At 38.6% G+C, this 18,380-nt stretch overlaps 1 protein-coding gene across 1 annotated transcript in view; it reads left to right on the top strand.

The window, feature by feature from the left end:
* Nucleotides 1–17,786, top strand: part of luzp2 (leucine zipper protein 2) — a 49,285-nt gene extending 31,499 nt beyond the window's left edge. Inside the window, exons 7-12 of the mRNA XM_076155967.1 lie at nt 4,597–4,659; nt 9,602–9,676; nt 10,448–10,615; nt 12,483–12,587; nt 13,978–14,052; nt 17,679–17,786. Coding sequence (XP_076012082.1) covers nt 4,597–4,659; nt 9,602–9,676; nt 10,448–10,615; nt 12,483–12,587; nt 13,978–14,052; nt 17,679–17,786 — 594 coding nt within the window. The remainder of the gene's footprint in view (nt 1–4,596; nt 4,660–9,601; nt 9,677–10,447; nt 10,616–12,482; nt 12,588–13,977; nt 14,053–17,678) is intronic.
* Nucleotides 17,787–18,380: the final 594 nt, after the last annotated feature.

Genomic DNA, 18,380 nt, shown 5'->3' on the forward strand with positions numbered 1-18,380 from the left:
AGAACCACTGAATATTTCTTGTTCCAGGAAAACTCCACAGGGAACAATACTGCAGTTTAAAATGTCAATAAAGGCTATGAAGAGGTCATAACTGAAGTTGCTGGTCTGTGGCTAATATGCCACAACAGTGACTGCTCCGAATGGTAGATGAAAATATCCAGTCACCCCTGTGTTTGTTGAGGGTAAAGACATCTTATTCTCATTTAGTCTCTCATGCTCTCATGCCAGGTGGACTGCCGATCTGATTATTGATGATAACTCTATTTCTGCAGAGTTATTATGAAGGCCGTTGACCTCTAGGGTTGGGAGGCTTAAGTAACTGACTTCAATTTCATCTAAAGACTATACAATTTGTAGTTAATCAGGGAGAGGAACATCCATCCATAGCTTCATCCAGGAAAGCTATTTTGCTTCAAGGGTAAAGTGTCACAGGTTGCGTCTGCAATAACGCTGAAATTACGGGTAGTAGAAACAAACAGAACACTTAGAGCACATAATTGCCTGTAATAATATTCTATTACAGGTTTGTTTGTTGCTTAGCAGTTGGGATTCTTCTCTCCATCTTTTCATTTCACCATTTGAATGAGCCTGCGCAAACTGCTTTGGATGTATCAAGGCTTTGATATGTGGTTCTAGAACCGAAAAATAAAAGCAAAAATATATTTTTCGAGTGGTAAGCTGTACCTTTGCTTTATATAGTTTATGTTGTGGTGAAAGCTGTTTTGAAATCCCAGTATTCACAAAGCTGCTTAGACTTGTAACCAGCTTATCTCGGTTTTAGAGGTAGGATGAAGCTATAATGCTCTTAGTCCAAGTTATGTTACTACTTGACTAAATCAGCAATTACAAAAATGTAAGGACCTGACATAAATTAATTAAAATAATGCAGATAGTACAGATGGAAGTGTGGCCATTTGGTGACTGTATAACTGTGTGTGTGTGTGTGTGTGTGTGTGTGTGTGTGTGTGTGTGTGTGTGTGTGTGTGTGTAACCTTTATAAAGCAGATGATGATATCCACTGAGGAGTAAATGTTGCCAGAAAAATATGTGCCAATATAGAGGTTAAGACTACATTATGTGACTTTTTGTGTACTTCAATACTTCTTAATGGGAATACAACCTTCAAATTGACTGTGACAACCTTAAGGTGGAATCTGATATTTTTTAGGGAGGGAAAAAACAATCCCCATTCAGCACTACATCAGTTGCCAATCATGTTTGATATTGTTGAGTAGGATTGGTAGAGGCAGGCACAGAGGGGTAGAGGTAGTCATTCAGATTTCCTCCACATTTCCCACACCACAATCTTGCAGACTGCAGCTCCTGTTCATGTGATTTCTCAAGAGCATGGATTGTAGTTCACATTTGATTTGTCAGATTTGTGATGTGGTTGCACAGCCATCATTTGGATGTTGTCTTGTCGCACTTCTGCGTCGGAGGTCTGGAATAAACAGTAGAACTACCCATCATCCTTTCATCATCAAATATCTTGTAACATGAAGCCCACGCAAATGACATAACATACTCGGTTTGAAGGGATTTTCTGTAATGCTTGATTTGTAGGTAAATGGCCTTGTGTAATTAATTTTAGAGGGATTTAGCTCTGTGACACATGCTTTCATCATTGTGCATATTTTGGGGTGATTAATGATCTGAGAATAAGATCAGTATTATTTGATAATGAAGTGTCAGTCATTTTAATTACTTCAGTCATTAATAGACCCGGAATGTGTGTGTGAGTTTATTCTGTGCTCAACTTTGATTTATCTTAAGAAAAAGAAAAAGTATCCGGTTTAAGAGTAGAACAATAATCTGATGTAGTATAAGTTACAGGCGTGTCGGATACAGGGTAGTTCCTGAATATTTCGGAGCCAAACACGTATCAAAGTGAGCATCGGCTGTATGTGTTTTGGGAAATCAGCAATATTCATTTCAGCCCAGTGATCATACTGATGGATGAGAGTATCAAACGTGGCCAACATTTAATGATCACCTTTTTGCACTTGGCAGGTTTGTGACTTCAAACTAGTGAAGCACTCATCACACTCACCTGATTTTACCCCTTCAGACTGTCACCTCTTCCCAAACATGAAGGGGCTTAGCTGGTACCTGGTTGGCCTCAGATGGCCATGTCATATCAGCTGCGAAGAATTTTCTGAACAGCCATAACACTGGGATAAAATCCTTTTAGTATCACCAGCAGAAGTATGTCAAGACAATAATAGCAACAACTCAAAAACTTCAAGGTTTATAATTTTTCAATCAATCCTTGTACATACTGTACAGATTGGGGATAGGCTACTTCTTACATTGTTACATTTAGATAATAGGTTACAAATGGTGATGTTTTTAGGTTTGATATGAAGAAAACTCCAGGAAGAGGAATTGTGTGAGCCTTAGGAAATGAAAGAAGCATTTCTGTTTGTTTGACATGTAGTTACTTTGATAATAAGTGGTTCCTTGCTCTCAGCATGGGCGATGTACTGTATGATGATGACAACATGATTAAATTTGTGCATGCAGGCAGCATTTAAAAAGCAGATCATTTGAGTAAAACAAAAGCATTGCTACATGGTTCTATTTTAGCCACTAATCTGCTTGACTATACTGTATCAGATCTCCTTGACAGAAATGACAAATGAGTACCACCTTCAGTTACTAAATTTTGTTTGGCAGCGTGTCATTGCTTTTCCACAGCTTTAGTGATTCAACCAATCAGACACACCTCACAAATAGGGCAATTGCTTTAAAATGTGGGAGGAAATACAGCAGGTCGGTGATGCTCTCTAAATGTTATATGTCAGACAGGTCGGGATGTTTTTTCACCTACCATCAACAATTCACACAAGGTTGCAAAATGTGTTCAATGTTCCCCATATGTCATCTACGTATGTATAATAAAGGGCACCATGTTCTCACAATTGAATGACTTACTTTATAATAAACTGATGTGCATTGACAACATTTACAAAATACATTCATTCTTTGCCAATGTGAAATCAATTATTTCTCATCAAGATTTTGTCAATACCAATTAACAATTTAAGCTAAATTTATTTACGTGACTTAAGTTACATTTTGGTAAATTAATGAGCATAGTATCAGTATTTGAGCTTGTATGTGTTGCACTATTTATGTACAGGGCCAATGCACATTAATTAACATTAACATGTGAGTGTATCTTTATTGATTTTCATCAGATTAACCTAAAAGAAGTGTAGATCATATGAATACCCGTTCAATATGGAAATACAATAGAAATTTAAAAACATATTACTTGGAAATTAAGACTCGCTGCCTGAATGTGGACATGCTGTCAATTCTACACTGTACTGATTATTAGATTTTGTAAGATGAAGAATGAATTCCAATGCATTTGTGAGTAATTTAAAAATTGGTAAAGAGCCTTCCAATGAGTCAAATACACTTTCTTTCATCTAACAGTAAATGTTCATGACTAGTAAGCAATACTTCAACAAGCAGCATTTACAGATTTGTATTTTTGCATTCAGATGCTAATGCTCCCTAGTGTGTGACTGCAGCCTCTTTATATGATTAATTAATTTTCCACAAAGCACTGCTTAGCTCTTACAAATGCATTTTACTTGCCTACAATTTATTCTATGGCCTAGGCACAAGAAAAGTACTTAATCTAAGATGAAATGACTCTGCTAATTGGAGTTTTAAAGTTTTTGCAGTGTTTGTGTAATGAGTTTCAACGAAAAGCCCCAGGATGCAATTTTTGAATCCAGTTACAGCAGCCAGGCATCAGTGTCTTGGGACATGGAGGCACCCTGGGAAGAGACATAACAAGACAAGCAATCTGATAAAAAAAGAAGCAAGTTCTCAAGTGCACACAGTCCTTTGAAGTGAATTTGTCCCTCAGCACGCGATTTACTGCGTCCTGGCAAAAAATCAAATGTCATATCACATTCTTTTACTATCTTTGTCAAAGAAAGGGATAGATAGATAGACAGATAGAGAGAGAGAGAGAGAGAGAGAGAGAGAGAGAGAGAGAGAGAGAGAGAGAGAGATGTGCATTTATGGCTGCAGAATTTGGGTGCAGAGGCATTCAGTGTTAATGCTCACATCATACACAGCTTTGAGGATGGTTGTGTATGCTGCTTTCTGACAGGTTGCCTCTGTCTTTCATGTGGCCACTGATATGGAGCAAAAGAATGAAAGCTAGTCAGAGTTGGTCACTCGTAGATGTGTGTGTGTATTAGAATAGTGGTTTAAGACTGCTCTGTCTTGTTTGTATGTGTATGTGTGGTGTACGATCACAGTCCTAAGGACCTGCGTGTGTGTGGTGATGGTGGTGGCAACTGTGTGTGTCGTGGGAGTAAGAATTCAGGTTTAGGCGGTGGGCAGTAAGCCAGTGCATGACTGCATCATTGTGTGTACTTTGCAGTTCAGTGAAGGGGAGATTTGATATTTTCTTCCTCTCAGTACAGCCTTCCTTTAAGCCACTGCCTTGCCCAGGGAACACTCACAAAGGAGTCTTCTGCTGCAGCCGACAGAATCCTGCTACGTGATCTAAAACCAATTTCCCTATTTGAATAAGCTAACACTTATTTCCTTATCTTCTCCTTGCAGTCCAAAAAAATCCAGGCTCAACTGAAAGAACTGCGGTACGGGAAAAAGGATTTAATTTTTAAGGTAAGCTCGAACTGAAGAGGGTTGCTTTGTACAAGTTCCAGACCAAGGGTAAACAGGTACTTCTGACCACCTTGAAAGGATGATCACCACTGAGAACTACAATTGATTCATTTTGCAATTACAAGACTGCAGCTTGCAAAGTGAATCTGATTTCACATTCGTTTGTGTCTTTTTCCTCTTTCTCTCCTTCTGGAAGATCCAACCCATTATTTACAATCTTTGGGGATATAATGATAAAAGATTTAAACAGCTTTGGATGAATTCGACAAGGAATTATGCAGTAGATTATATTTGGCAGAGTTCAATCCAAAAATCAGAAATTACCCCATGTATTGCTACAATTTAGTTTGGAGCACTTTTAATAAGGCTTTATCTTCTAGCTCTTTGTATATTTTCTCTATAAAAGCAATAGAAAAAGTGGCAAAAATGAAAATGCGCCGGACGAATGCCCACCCATATATGGAAAAGCACTTTCTCCTTGTATTGAGAGGACAAAGTGTTCTTAGATCTGAGTAATCACGTAATACTTATTGGCATTTACCGGTACAAGAGCTGACCTTTATGGACTTGTTTGCACTGTTTAGTCTGAGGAATGTCAGTTGACATTTCTGCCACATTGCCTAGTTATGTGATTTCACAATGCATGTTCTGACCCATCATTTCCAATGCTTGTCACACAGGGAAATAACAGAAGTGAATAAAAAATACTCAATCCTCACCAAGTGAATTTTATGCCTCCAGCCCAATGACTGAATATATGTCCAAGGATGTCCCTTTCCTTGTTCTATTTCTAGCCTGTGAATGATGGATGCATTGACTTGTTTGCTTGATGTCACTGGCCTTAAATCGTTGTCTCTAAATTGCATCAGTCACTCACCCAAAACAACCTTATTGCTCAATGTCACCAAACATTTAGTGTGGACATTTCAGACATTACAGTCTTTGGTGATTTATGGTTGCTGAAGTAAGGCTAATTTGATTACGCACGTTGTCTTGTAAAAGATTCGAGATGAAGTATCGGACGTTAAAGTCGTCAACGGTAGATGCCGTGTGTCTGGAAATGGAAAGGTCAGACGGAAATGCATCATTAACTCACTGGCTATTCCTGAAAACTCATCTCTATTCCCCATATATTGTGATCAAATGCCAAGTGGGAAATGGGGAGCAGGAAGTTGAGATAGAGAAATGTCATTAGCCTCACAGGGGAAACGTCAATCAAGGCACATTGACTGGGAGGCAATTTAGTTTATATGGGTTGTATCAAATCAAAGTGCATTTTCCAACACAGTGTGACAATACCTAACGTCTGAATCACAACAACCTTGTAACAATAAAGACATAACACAATGATAAACAACATTTTATTGAAATTACATTTATGGCAATAACGGGGATATGTATACAGGGTTATGAGTAATAAAGTTCTGTTCTGACAAGATCAAAATGAAGATGCCTAAATGGTCAGAAAAGTAGGTTCTCAAGTGTTTTCTTCATAAATTGCCCTCAGGTTTGAAGGCCAATCAAAAATGACTGAATCCAGACCACACAGTTGTGGTATTTCTCTCTCAAGACTGAGCACCGACAGGTTTCCCTTTACTCCCTCAGTCACTGCATTCAAAACATTGGTGGAATGAATCGCTGCTCGCCCAGTCTTTCCCTCTAAGACAGTATTTTTAGCAGAGGAGTCTTATTCGTGCCTTCACATCTTCTTCTCTGTCACGGCACTTTTGAAATTCTGCCTAGAGCTGCCTTCTCCATGGAAAGGAAGAAGTTAAAAGATGGCTTGATGTAGTTGCATTCCTAGCAGAAAAGCTTGTACCTCGCTGACCCACACGTTTGTAATGGACTTGGCACAGATATATGGAGCTTTGGACTTGGAGGTGCTAACCCTGAAAGTCAGCATTTCTGGGTCAGTGGCTGCAGTCCTCAGAGGACCGTCCTTTGATGATGTTCTATGTAATGGTTGTAATGACTCTCTACTACAATCTATACTGCTATACGCATACATGCTTACAGAAACACAAAAAAATACACACACACAGCCTCTCAGATCCTTTAGGAGAAAAATCGATAAGGATGTAGGGCTTATTCAGTTGTTAAATCTTTCTTTCACTCACCGCTTTTATTTTATGTTAAATCTCACACCTAATATGATTACTATTCAGAACAGAGGTAGTTAACTTTCTTTTATCTGACTTCATCAATTAATAATGATGATGATGCTGATTTAGCTCAGCTCAACACTGACCTGAACCCCCTCCCCTGTTCTTATATGGCACTTTTATCCAAAGTGCTTTACAATGACCTCACTTTCACACATTCTTACACTGATGGCATGCAAGGTATCAACCTGCACATCAGGAACAGTGAGGTTCGAACCTTTCAACTGCAACACTTTGACAGGCTCTCTAGGAGGAGCCTGTAATCGAACTGTGAACCTTCCCACGGTCCTACCATCCTGAGCCAGCTGCACACACCAGCTGCATTTATTTGAGTTGTGTGATTGTAAAAGCGATAAAGGTCAGTGGTAGTAAGTTGTGCAAGATGGACAAACTAGGCAAACATGCAGTGTTTATGTACCTACTGGCTGCTAGCCATGATTATGGCCTTGGGGTAGATTGAAAGTCAGCTTAATTACACGATTTGCCCACGCAGACTTTCACTTCTTCTCAAACATCAACAAGGTGTGGGTTGGAACACATATTGCCTCAGATGGAGATGTCATATCAGCTGGGACATTGATAGGGTGTGATGAAATGTCCCTATCATTGTCGAGTGACGTGGAATTGATTATTGGAATATTAAGAAATGCCTGCAACTAAAGTTGAATGTTTTTGTGATAGACTGGGACCATATCAATCAACTCCCTACAGAGCAAACTCAAGTTGACCTGTGCCCAAAAGATTCTGGCTTTTTCAAAGTAATTCATACATATATTCAATGGATACTTATGCCTTTCATATGCCATTTGAGAGAGATTACATAACAGCCTTTGTGTCCATGATTAAAGAACTGTTCCTCAAACATTATTGCCTCGCATTCCCTCTTGAGCCCAGCCCGACAGCAATGTATGACTTTGTGCGATAGTCTCAAACTCACTTAAAAAGAAAAAGGAACTTCCAAGAGAAAGATCTGATTCTTTGAAAATGGATAGTGGTGAATTTAGCATAGCATTGTCCTTGACTGTCATTGCAGTCAAACGCAACTATCAAGGAAAAACGTACACATCACATTAGCCGAGTGGTAAAAATCACAGACATATTTGACAGTAAATTGCCACTCTGCTAGCAAAAAATCAACCCCAAATGAGACAAAATTTGTCATAGCAACCACCTAATTCAATAAAACTCCCTGAAACCTTCGTAGCAGCATCAGAAGCTCTGTCAGACATTTCCCTCACTTTTCCACAGTGGAGATTGTTTGGTAGCATAGCTGACCTTGGATGTTTCAGAATGTAAGCCCCTGCTATATATCATTTTTAGAGGCCAGTAAAAGACACACAATAAAACATGATAGCACAAAGTCCGTCAACAAGGCCGGTTTTACACGGACTGCATTCAAATTCTGCTCTCAATATAGGTTCCCCCCCTTCAAGCTGATGGATTTATCTCTGCAGACTCTTCTTAAACCTATGTTGATCTTCAAAGAGAATTAAATTGGCTAATTCACAGGAAAAGTTTTTTGTGGGTGTGTTCAGTGCTGGATGAAAATTAAACCAAGGGCTGTAACTCTGTTCATTAAGGGGTTTGGTCACCTCAGGGCTTCCAAATTAAACTTTTCATCCACACGGGGTCCCAATCATTTTCCATATGCATGATGCTGTCTGCCATGCAATACGAATACATTATTCAGTAAAGCAGTCAACAATTCAACCTCAGGAAATTAGTTTTTACTATTTATGTGTTTTTTGCAGGATACATGAAAATAGAAGCTTGCCTGGGACATTATTTTTAATCACACTCCCGCAAGAATCAGTCCCCTGCAGTTCTGTCATGGCTGCTTCATTTACTTTCCACTAACTAAAACAGAAAATCTGGGGCAACTGACAGCAACACAAGCATCTTCCCTTGTGATGTTATATTTAAATTATAACTGAAGAAACACTTAACCAGTGTGTGTTATGCTGTAAGCTTTATTTTTAGGATTTTCTTTTATACAGAACGATAAGAGGAAATCTCCTACAATTACTGGTCTTTAATGTCCGGTGCTCAATGTGCACAAGAAATACAATCATGAAAAAAATATAACTCTCACTTTAGGGACCAAGTAAATTACAATTTGTGATGAAAAATTAAATGGAAGGAATGAGGGTTACATTCTGGTATAAGTAGAGGCTCCATGAGGCCTTTTATAAAACTCACTTTACGTTTCAGAAATAACTCTAAATTGACCAAGAGGAGTCTCTGCTTTATCCAATTCAGAGGAATCAGTACAGGTCAAATATATTTCTGCATAAAGAACATTTCTGCTATTTAGATTTTCTATTAAGTTTTTCTGCACTCATACATTTAATGCAGTTTGTCACTTCTTTTCTATTATTCCATGCTCTTTTCCTGAATTGCGGTGTTCAAATTTTTGCAAGCACGGTCTTTTGCCAATTTACTGCAAGTAGATTTAGATGAAAAATACAGTGCGATGTATCAACTCCAAACGGTTCTGCAAAGTGAACATCACAACAGTTGTATCTCAGTGGTCAGGAATAATGAATCCTGATACATGAGACTACTGCTGTCTCGGTGTCAAACACGGGAGGGGGTTTAAGTCCTACAAGCAAAAAATATATTGTACATTGCCTAACCTATATATTTATGTTTTTATGTGCTACATAACATATTTAAACAGTCAAGCCAGTTATTGATGACATTGGTAGAGAGTAAGCAGGGAGAAATGCCTTGTCTGCAAAGTTATAAGAAGCCTGAAATGTTTGCCTGCCTTTCTGCAGGGGCAGCAGCTATTGGACTTGGAGCACAAGTTAACTATAGCCAAGGAAGAACTGGAGAAAACTGCACTTGACAAGGTGAGGAACAAGAAAAATTAATTCCACTAATGTACAGCTATTTTCTATCTAGCACTGATGGAATGTGATATTTTGGTGCGTTTTTTTATTTGACAGTTGTTTGTAGCAAATCAGCTTCAGGGAGCTGAAGAGAAAAGTAGCACTTGAATTATTATGGAATGAAATTTGATGTCACATTTCTTTGGCAAAAATCCTGTTTTATAGAGGTTTTCAATGTTGGAGGATGAGGGTGCAATAACTCAATAAATGTTTCCACGCAACAGATTTCACATTTTCAAAAATGTATGAGAGTGCATTTGCTGCCTTTCGAAAATGTTTCAGTAGAGAAGGTTGAATGTATGCAACAGATGCTGTTCAAGTGGTGTGATGTTATTTTTATATGCAGTTACTGTCAGAGACTGTCGCTGGGGGCGAGTTCAAGACACATAATAAAAACGGGAAGGAAACCGATTAGAGGAAAAGCCAGCCTTGGGTTATTAACATTTATTGGGTGAACCGTGTCAGAAGCCACTAAAAATACCAATTAAACCCCTAATTCTCTGTGTTATTATTCATATTTTATCATTGATTAAAAGAGAGAATTATATTACTCTGATGATTTCCCTTCCACATTGTGCCTAGCAATGCCTCCAAGCTGTTCCAAAGTCACTTTAAAACATTATCTCCTGGAACTTTCTGTTTAGATACATTTCTGTGTGGGTGGATGGATGGATGATTGAATGGATGGAGAGATTCAAAAATGTTCTTATGTGTAATCTTGTTTGGGGACAGGAGTCTCAACTGAAAGCGTTGAAGGACACAGTTCACATCTGCTTCTCAGCTGTCCTGCACAACCAGCCCGGCAGCAGTCACAGATTTCCCACCTCCCCCACGCACTTGTTCAGATACTCATCACTCATCAACAGCTCCAGAGTCACCTTTCAGCAGCCACATGCCAAGGTAATTCAATATTCCTCTCGCCCATCTGGAATCCTAGTCCCACTGCTATTGTAATTTACTTGTACAGTTTGTTTGTGATCATTTCACAAAAAGCATCAATTAACAATTTTAACATAGATCATCCTGTTGAAGTAGGTATATCAGAGGTTATGGGTGAAGAAGGTTTGTGAACTGCATCACAGAAACATCATGACTCTCTTTCATCACACCTTGACTTTGCAGTTTTTCCCTAAGTATGTGACTATGATTCAGTTTTGTTTCTGCTTTGGGTTACCTTAGAGATTCTAACAGCACTGTTATCCAATTATTTCGATGTTCAGGCTCACTCCTCTCTATTCTAAGTGGTCAGATGCATCTGTCCTGGCTTTGACACACAGATGTTGCTCAATTGATTACCTTTGTACTTTGTTCTGTGTTGATCCAGGTGTGTAAGAGGGTAAAAGCACATACATGTTAAAGGAGTAAAGTGGAAAATTGGCCAAAAAGTTGATAATGTCCAGGTTAGGACAGAATCACAGCAACAAATGTATATTGCGCACAGTCTAATGTCCGTGTTACGATATTGTTGTAAAATCCCTCTCAGAGTGTAATTCTCAGCGTACTGACATGATGGATTATATAAAAAATATTAGTAAGTAATATAAGTATTCAACTCGCCGCACATCTCAGCACACATAATGCAGTGTCCTGGATATGAATTTAAGTGTGAGCCAATGATTACCTCCTTTTCAAGTGGCTATTTGTCAATCTGATGCACTCAGTATCACCCTCTAAAGAGGAATAGGCGAGGAAATAATTACTACCGGATAAAACAGTTGGGCAAACATGAAAGGTTGTTCAGAATAATAACGTGTAAATCAAAATGCAGTCCAAATAATTTATGCCAGCTTTTATTTTCAGTGATGCTGTATCTTTGGGAAGCAAGGCTCAATTACATTGGTGTATCATGGAAGTTAGGGTACATTGGACTTGGAATTAGTTCTCTATGAAAAGAAAACTCTTTCTTTGGAACCCTCAAAGGTAACTATAGAAACAGTAGTGCATATGCTGTTCTTTGTTGTTGTGTGAGAGAAGCACTGGGGGCACTTTATCCTAAATATCAAGTGGCATGGTTTTATTGACACTTGTATATGTGGAATAGTGTACATAGTAATGTTGCCGAGATGTCTGTAGTCGCTGAATGGCTGCCAACCAACCTACGCCTCGCTTGGTGGAGGTGGATGAGAAGGAGGGCATGGTGAAGTAAGAGATGCAGGCAAGCCAAATTGTCAGTGGGGGCAGGAACGCTTGACAGCTTCATAGTTTCGTCACCACTGTGTTTGCAGGCGAGGGAGCTGAATAGCTTTGCGTTGACAAGTCAAAAACTGCACATTGGAATTTGAATTACCACATTGATTCAATTCAACTTAATTACGAGAGGGATTATATTAAATAAAATTTAAAGAATGTGTGTTTACTTGCATGTTAGTTAACTACTTAGTGGTTTGTGCCTCATTGTTGATGATAGTGTATTCAGGAAGGTCAAGTAGAAGGCACCAGCTCCTTTTCGCGGTATTAGGTGTGAAAATATTCTGCTCCATACTCACTCTAGCTGCATCATACTCACTACAGTGGGAAATAACTGTCAAGGGACCTGCATTTGCTTAGAAACTCAGAAAAACATTCACCAAATGTTCTGTACCTGAGATTATGAATTAGTTTGGAGATGTCTCCATAAGTGTGATGTCTGTGGTGTTCACTCATGCCTGATCATTTTAAAGCTTAAACTCTTAACTAACTAACTCTAGGCCCACTGCTGTTTCTATAACCTTCTACCCCATCTTTTGTTTTAAAGCCATTTAAAGCTAAATTTCTCTTTATTTTACAGGATATCTCTAAAGTTCAGAGAACTGTCACAGCTACTAAATCAGCCATGAACACTGAAGTAATGAGACGAGAGAGTGGTGGGGTTACAGAGTGCCAGATGGAAAAGGTGAGTTTTTAGACTAATTAAACTGTAATAGCTTACATGTGACCTCAGGGCCTGAAACCATCAGAATGATCATTTCACTGAATTCACACTTAAATCCCTCATCACAAATCAGACAAGTCGCTTTTCCTTTAGGCCGCTTTAGATTAATAAATGGAAAAGAGTGTCATCAGTGCTTGTGATGTATTATTCTGCAGTTAAAATAAATCGGCACATTTAAAAATGATTAAGTTCTCACTAAGAACATGTTTTACTGTATCTGTGTGGGAGAGTGGTCGAGAGAGGATAACATTTACATATAACCACTCAACCACTCATGTCAGAGAGCGCTTGACTCAGAACTACACTTGCCAAGTGCAAACAAACAGTTTTGTACTGAAGTGCCTCAGTGGAGAGTTTGAGTTAGTCAAGTGGCTGGCTGACTCCCTGAAAGTAGTTATTAAGGGAGGAACAAGAGAAAATCACTGATTTATCTAACTCAGTGTTAAGAGATTTTGGGGGCTTCTAGTCACAGACTTTCCACTATAATATCCAAGCACCTGTGAGGTAATAGAAAACAAAGAGAATTTGAAACAAACAGGGCCTGTTAGGCTTTTTGACAAGTGGCTATGAAGAATTATTACAGATTCAAGCTGATGGAGCACTGGAGACAGGGTCGCATAGAGGGATGGCATCCAGAGAGGAAATTACCCTCTGTTGAAAATGTGTCAATGAGATTGTTCCTTAATGAAATTGTGCCAAAACTGATGTTCACTGGTGTCCAGTAATTGATTACATAATTTTGGCAGGATAGTAAAAACCCTTCAGCATAAGGGAGAAACATTGTGACAATATAAGAGGAGACATATTTGAAGCAGGGACTGAGATATTGTTTTTGCTCATGAAAACGTCACTGCCTGTCCTATTCACTCAGTGAACTGGGAGGAAATCGGGAGCAACAGTTTCTGTGAGCGTGTATAACCTGCAAGTCGCAACTTCAGTTTGAAGTAGACGTTTCATACACCGTGCTTTAGCATTTAGATTGACCTACACCGTTATAATGTGTGTAAACATTCTCTTCCATCTACCAAACTTCTAAATAAGCATTTTGTATTGCTTTTGGTTGGATGCACCCAAACATTCTGAAACGCTTAGAAGAAGAAGTCCACAAGGTAGCGCTAGTCGTAGAACTAAAATTCCGTGAGAAGTGTAATACTGATAGATCAGTGTACATACTGCATATAAACAGCAGAGATTATTGCCATTGCCAGAATAAGACATTTAATTTATTAGATTCATTGGTTGTTGAAGTAGTCAGAGATACATGTGCTTGAATACTTATTATTGTGAATGCATTGTCATAATATACCCAAGCCATGTTTGCTATCTGAGCTATTTTCCTCTCCTGCTGTAGACTGGAGCTGGATGCTTTCACAACCAGACAGGGGACTCAGCTCTGGACAGTAAAAAGCTACTAGAGGCACAACAGGTGAGCATCACTTGAGTCTGTGGTAATAATAGATGTACCCACTCTTGAATTCCTTTTTTTACAGCAATGGGGACACTTGCCTTAAAACTTTGATTGCACTGTGATTAAGGCAAAACACTTTTTTTATATGTGTAGATGTATACACTTAACTACGATTGAAATTGGCACAAACATGTATGCATACCCCATGTATGTGAACAGCATGTAAACATCTTATTTTGAGTACGCCCTCGCTTGCATTTCTTCACTGAGAGGCCTCGGCTGTATTTATCCTGTATAGCCGGAGGACGGCAGAATCCTGTTGATTCTGTTCATGTATACAGTTTAAATATTACCTTCCTCGCAGTACAGACTAATTCTCAGAGTACTGAGTGCATGTGAACACACTGACTGAGCTGCCATTCCACAGTGCCACAATGGTGAGTGAAATAAGCACTTGGTCAGCCTTTGAAATGTATCGGGAATACTCTAATGTAGTCCTGAAGCAACTCTAGTTAGTTCTGATGTGCCGATCTAGAGTCTCAATCACACAAGTGCCAAATTCAAACCGAGCAAATGTCTTTTTTTAGCTATTCTATATGGCACTTTCACCCTCCCTGCTTGGTCTTTTCCCCCAAAATGCAGCTTTATTACTGTTCTCTGTAAGATGAAAGCCACAAGAAGATGTCAAATGAGATTTAGCCCTGCACACCTAGGGTCTAAAAAAGGAAACCAATCTGCTAAAATATAATGTTCAGTGTGTCAATGTGACCTTTTGTAGGAGGTATTCAGTGCCCCACCAAGCCTATGCATATCTGCCTCCTTCATCATATTATTGAATTGAGTCACACCTGTTTGCAGGTGGCAGATGGTACAGCAAAACAATGCATCTCATCTCATTTCAATGCAGTGCAATACTGTGTAACTGAGCAGCTGTCTTGCATTTTAAGTGCCAGCAAGCCATTTTTAGACAGAATCGATTTGAGAGATGTTGAAAAATACATATATTTGCCTTTTTTATGAGAAAAAAGTCTCATTCATACAGTGGAATAGAGGACTGTTATTCCACTTATAACAAGATCACTAAATAATGATGTAATACTAATGCACAACTAACTAAAGGAAATTGACATATGAAGATAGCTGCCTATCAGTTAGCAGGACATAGCACAACAGCAAAATAGGCCATTTATTTTAGTAAACTAAGACAGCAGTGCACATTCAGACACATTTGAAACAGTTAGAGATATAGATCCAGCGACAGTCCACAGTCCTGCTGTAGAATTAATTTGCAATCAGTGAAAACAATGAAATGAGAGCGAAAAATATTAACATTTTATATTGAAGGGGGTTGTTGAGCCTGGAGGTATGAACTCTCTCGCGCCGTCTAATTTGTCTATTGATTCATTATTGTAAGTAGTAAAGGTAAGCATGTATTTTGTCCCAATATACTCCAAAGTATATTGGGACGCAGTGCAGATTCACATTTAACACATTACTGAACAGACATCGGAAATGGGAACCATTAAGTCATTGATTTTTTTAAAAAGTTAAGTTGCAACAGCAAATCTGCTGTCAGCTTTTCTGTTCCTGTTACCTGTCAGTTATCGCCTAGGCACAGTAATTGCCATTCATGGTGTAGTATACAATGTAATTAGTAATGATTCGCACTCCGGTCTCAGTGGATCAATCTGCAATGAAGTGCAACCTATTCCTGTCACCACTTTACCTTCATTATGTGTCCTGTTTAATTTGTAAGAGAAATACCTGAGTGACATGTCCGTCCCACCCACTCTGACAATGTCTATTATTAGAAAAAAGCTATTTACCAGTCAAACGCGTTCTTGCAATTCTAATGTAACACGGAGAGCAGTAACGGAACCTTCCTGTCAGTCAGTCCATCTCCTCTGGCAGCTCCACATACGCAGATCAGACAAAGAGCCTCCATATGGCCAGGAGGTAGACACCTCTCTGCACGGTGGGGCAGACAAACATCAGATATCCAACCAGAGCTCTGGCCTGACATCAACAGTATGAAGAAAAATTATATTCATTTAATTTGTTGAATATATGCTTTAAAGTTAAAGTATGCAACAACCATGCAATAAATGTATGAATAATAACTTGCAAAAGTTGCTCATGTTGAGTACTTATTTTTGTTTAGATCTCCATTTCTGCTGCTAATATAATGTGAGCCTCTAAAGCTGCCTTTGGATGAAAACTTGTGGATGTCCTAACAATTATGTATGTGATAAATGATGAAAAGTAAAATCTCAGACTCATGTTATAGTTGATAGCAATGGAAGCTGGCAAGAAGCCGCAAGAGTGCAATAAGTCGGTGACCATGTTTCTTCCAAGTTTCCCAAAGTTAATCGTTAAGAGTTTTTAATAACAGAAACGTACACACTGAATCACACTGAATAAATGTGTCATTTAAATGTGCTGCTCCGTCATATTCAAAACGTGATTTTATGCTTGACTGAAGGTGAAGAGATAAAGAGTGAGTTTCTGCTTATTTAGCTTTAAGCCAGGTGATAGAACTCTAATATATTGTCAGGCGCAGTAATTTGTAATTCAAGAATTTGTACACAGGCAGCCAGCCTTAAGGCATTCACCAATGTCACATAAACGTAAACACAGAACAGATGCTTTGCTTGGGGAATTGGTTTCCTGTGTCTGGATGCAGTGCTTAAACATGTCATAAATGGAACACCAACAGGAACAACATCTCATTATTACAATACATTCTATAATATTACATTTGTGAACCCACAACTGACTGTAAACAGGCCATTGTTGCTGTCCAGCCTTTTTTGTACTGGCCTTCAAAACACTAAACACATGGCATCACAATTCTAGGCTAAATTCTTTATAACTGGCCAACAAGGGAATTCTGTTTCAAGAATACTTGAAAAGCTCATGCCTCATTGTGGCCAAATGTTCCTTCCACAAACAGTTGTCTATTGAATAATGGTATGTCCAACCATGATCAGCTTTTGTGGACGAGAACTTTTCTGTCAAAAATATGATCTCTTGAGAAAGTATTAAAAGATGTATTGCATTCCGTAAAATTCAGTCTATGGCTGTTTAAAATGATAAATAATAAAAGGATGCACATTTATACTAGAAAATCATGACAAATAAACTGTATCATTCTAAATTCTAAACTTTATCTATACAGGTATGTGCAAACTTACATGCTCAGTTTGCACACAGTACAGTATGTACACTATATCTTTCCTACAATCTGGCCAGAGTTATCCATACAGAATACTCAAATAAGTATTTGTATAAGTATGTTTTATCACAACAACTTAAATCATTGTATTTAGTATTAATCACTTAATAATTCATTAGATTACGCTATGATAAAATGATGGAAGTTATTGTTTATATTTACCATTATCCTGGTACATTGCCATGGGTTACTGTCAGAATGTCACCATTGCTCCTGAAAGGTCATGTATGAATGAATTTGGCCACGCTCTTAGTTATATTTACTACTTTATAGGCGATACAAGAACAAGTTATTGATGTTAAATGTGAACATTTCTGCTGGAGGTGACGACTTATGATTGCTGCTGTTGAACATTTTCTGTGTCAATTTTGCTCATAAGGATTTTTTTCTAATCTTCTGAACCTAACAGCAAAGGAGCCAGATGCAGATTGAAAAATTAGACACAAAGCTCTCAGATGACAGCGGGGAAGCAGAGGGTGGCAGCAACAGAAAGACAAAGCCACAGAAACACAACTGAGCGGACAGCGTATCACAGCCTGGAGGAAGAGCACACTCTTGCGCACTTACACAAATTAACATACGTGCGCTCTCTCACACTCACACACACAATCAAACACACACACACACAGATACATATACACATATCAGCATTGTTTGCAAAAGCTGAGACACTGGAACTGTCATCTGGAAACCTCCATAGTAAAATGGCATGCATTCTAGACTTCTTTTTAAGGTAGCAATGGCACTGGTAACTTGTTTCATGATTGTTTATTTGTTGTTTACTTAACTGATTTTTTTCTGAGTAAGGACACTGCTTTCTAAATGTCTGATCTTTTTAGAAAAATCCCTTTGCACTGGTGAGGTCATGACACTGTATCCTGTGATAAATATATCAATTGAAAAATACTACTACTACCACCCAACTTACAATATTGTTTGTCACTCATTGTAGCGAGGTTAATTTACTGCTCCACATTTTGAAATATGAAGGCTCAAGTTGGCTGGCCAACTGTAACATTTAATAATTCAGCACTCTTTCTGCCTTTAACACTCCAGAGGCAAAGAGCCAAAGACTCACACTGGGTCGTCTCCCTGAGAATGTGCCATGCAC

The sequence above is a fragment of the Genypterus blacodes genome, unplaced genomic scaffold (genome assembly GCF_046128005.1).
Source record: "Genypterus blacodes isolate CSIRO-AG114 ecotype Tasmania unplaced genomic scaffold, CSIRO-AGI_Gbla_v1 ptg000067l_1, whole genome shotgun sequence".
NCBI lineage: Eukaryota > Metazoa > Chordata > Actinopteri > Ophidiiformes > Ophidiidae > Genypterus > Genypterus blacodes.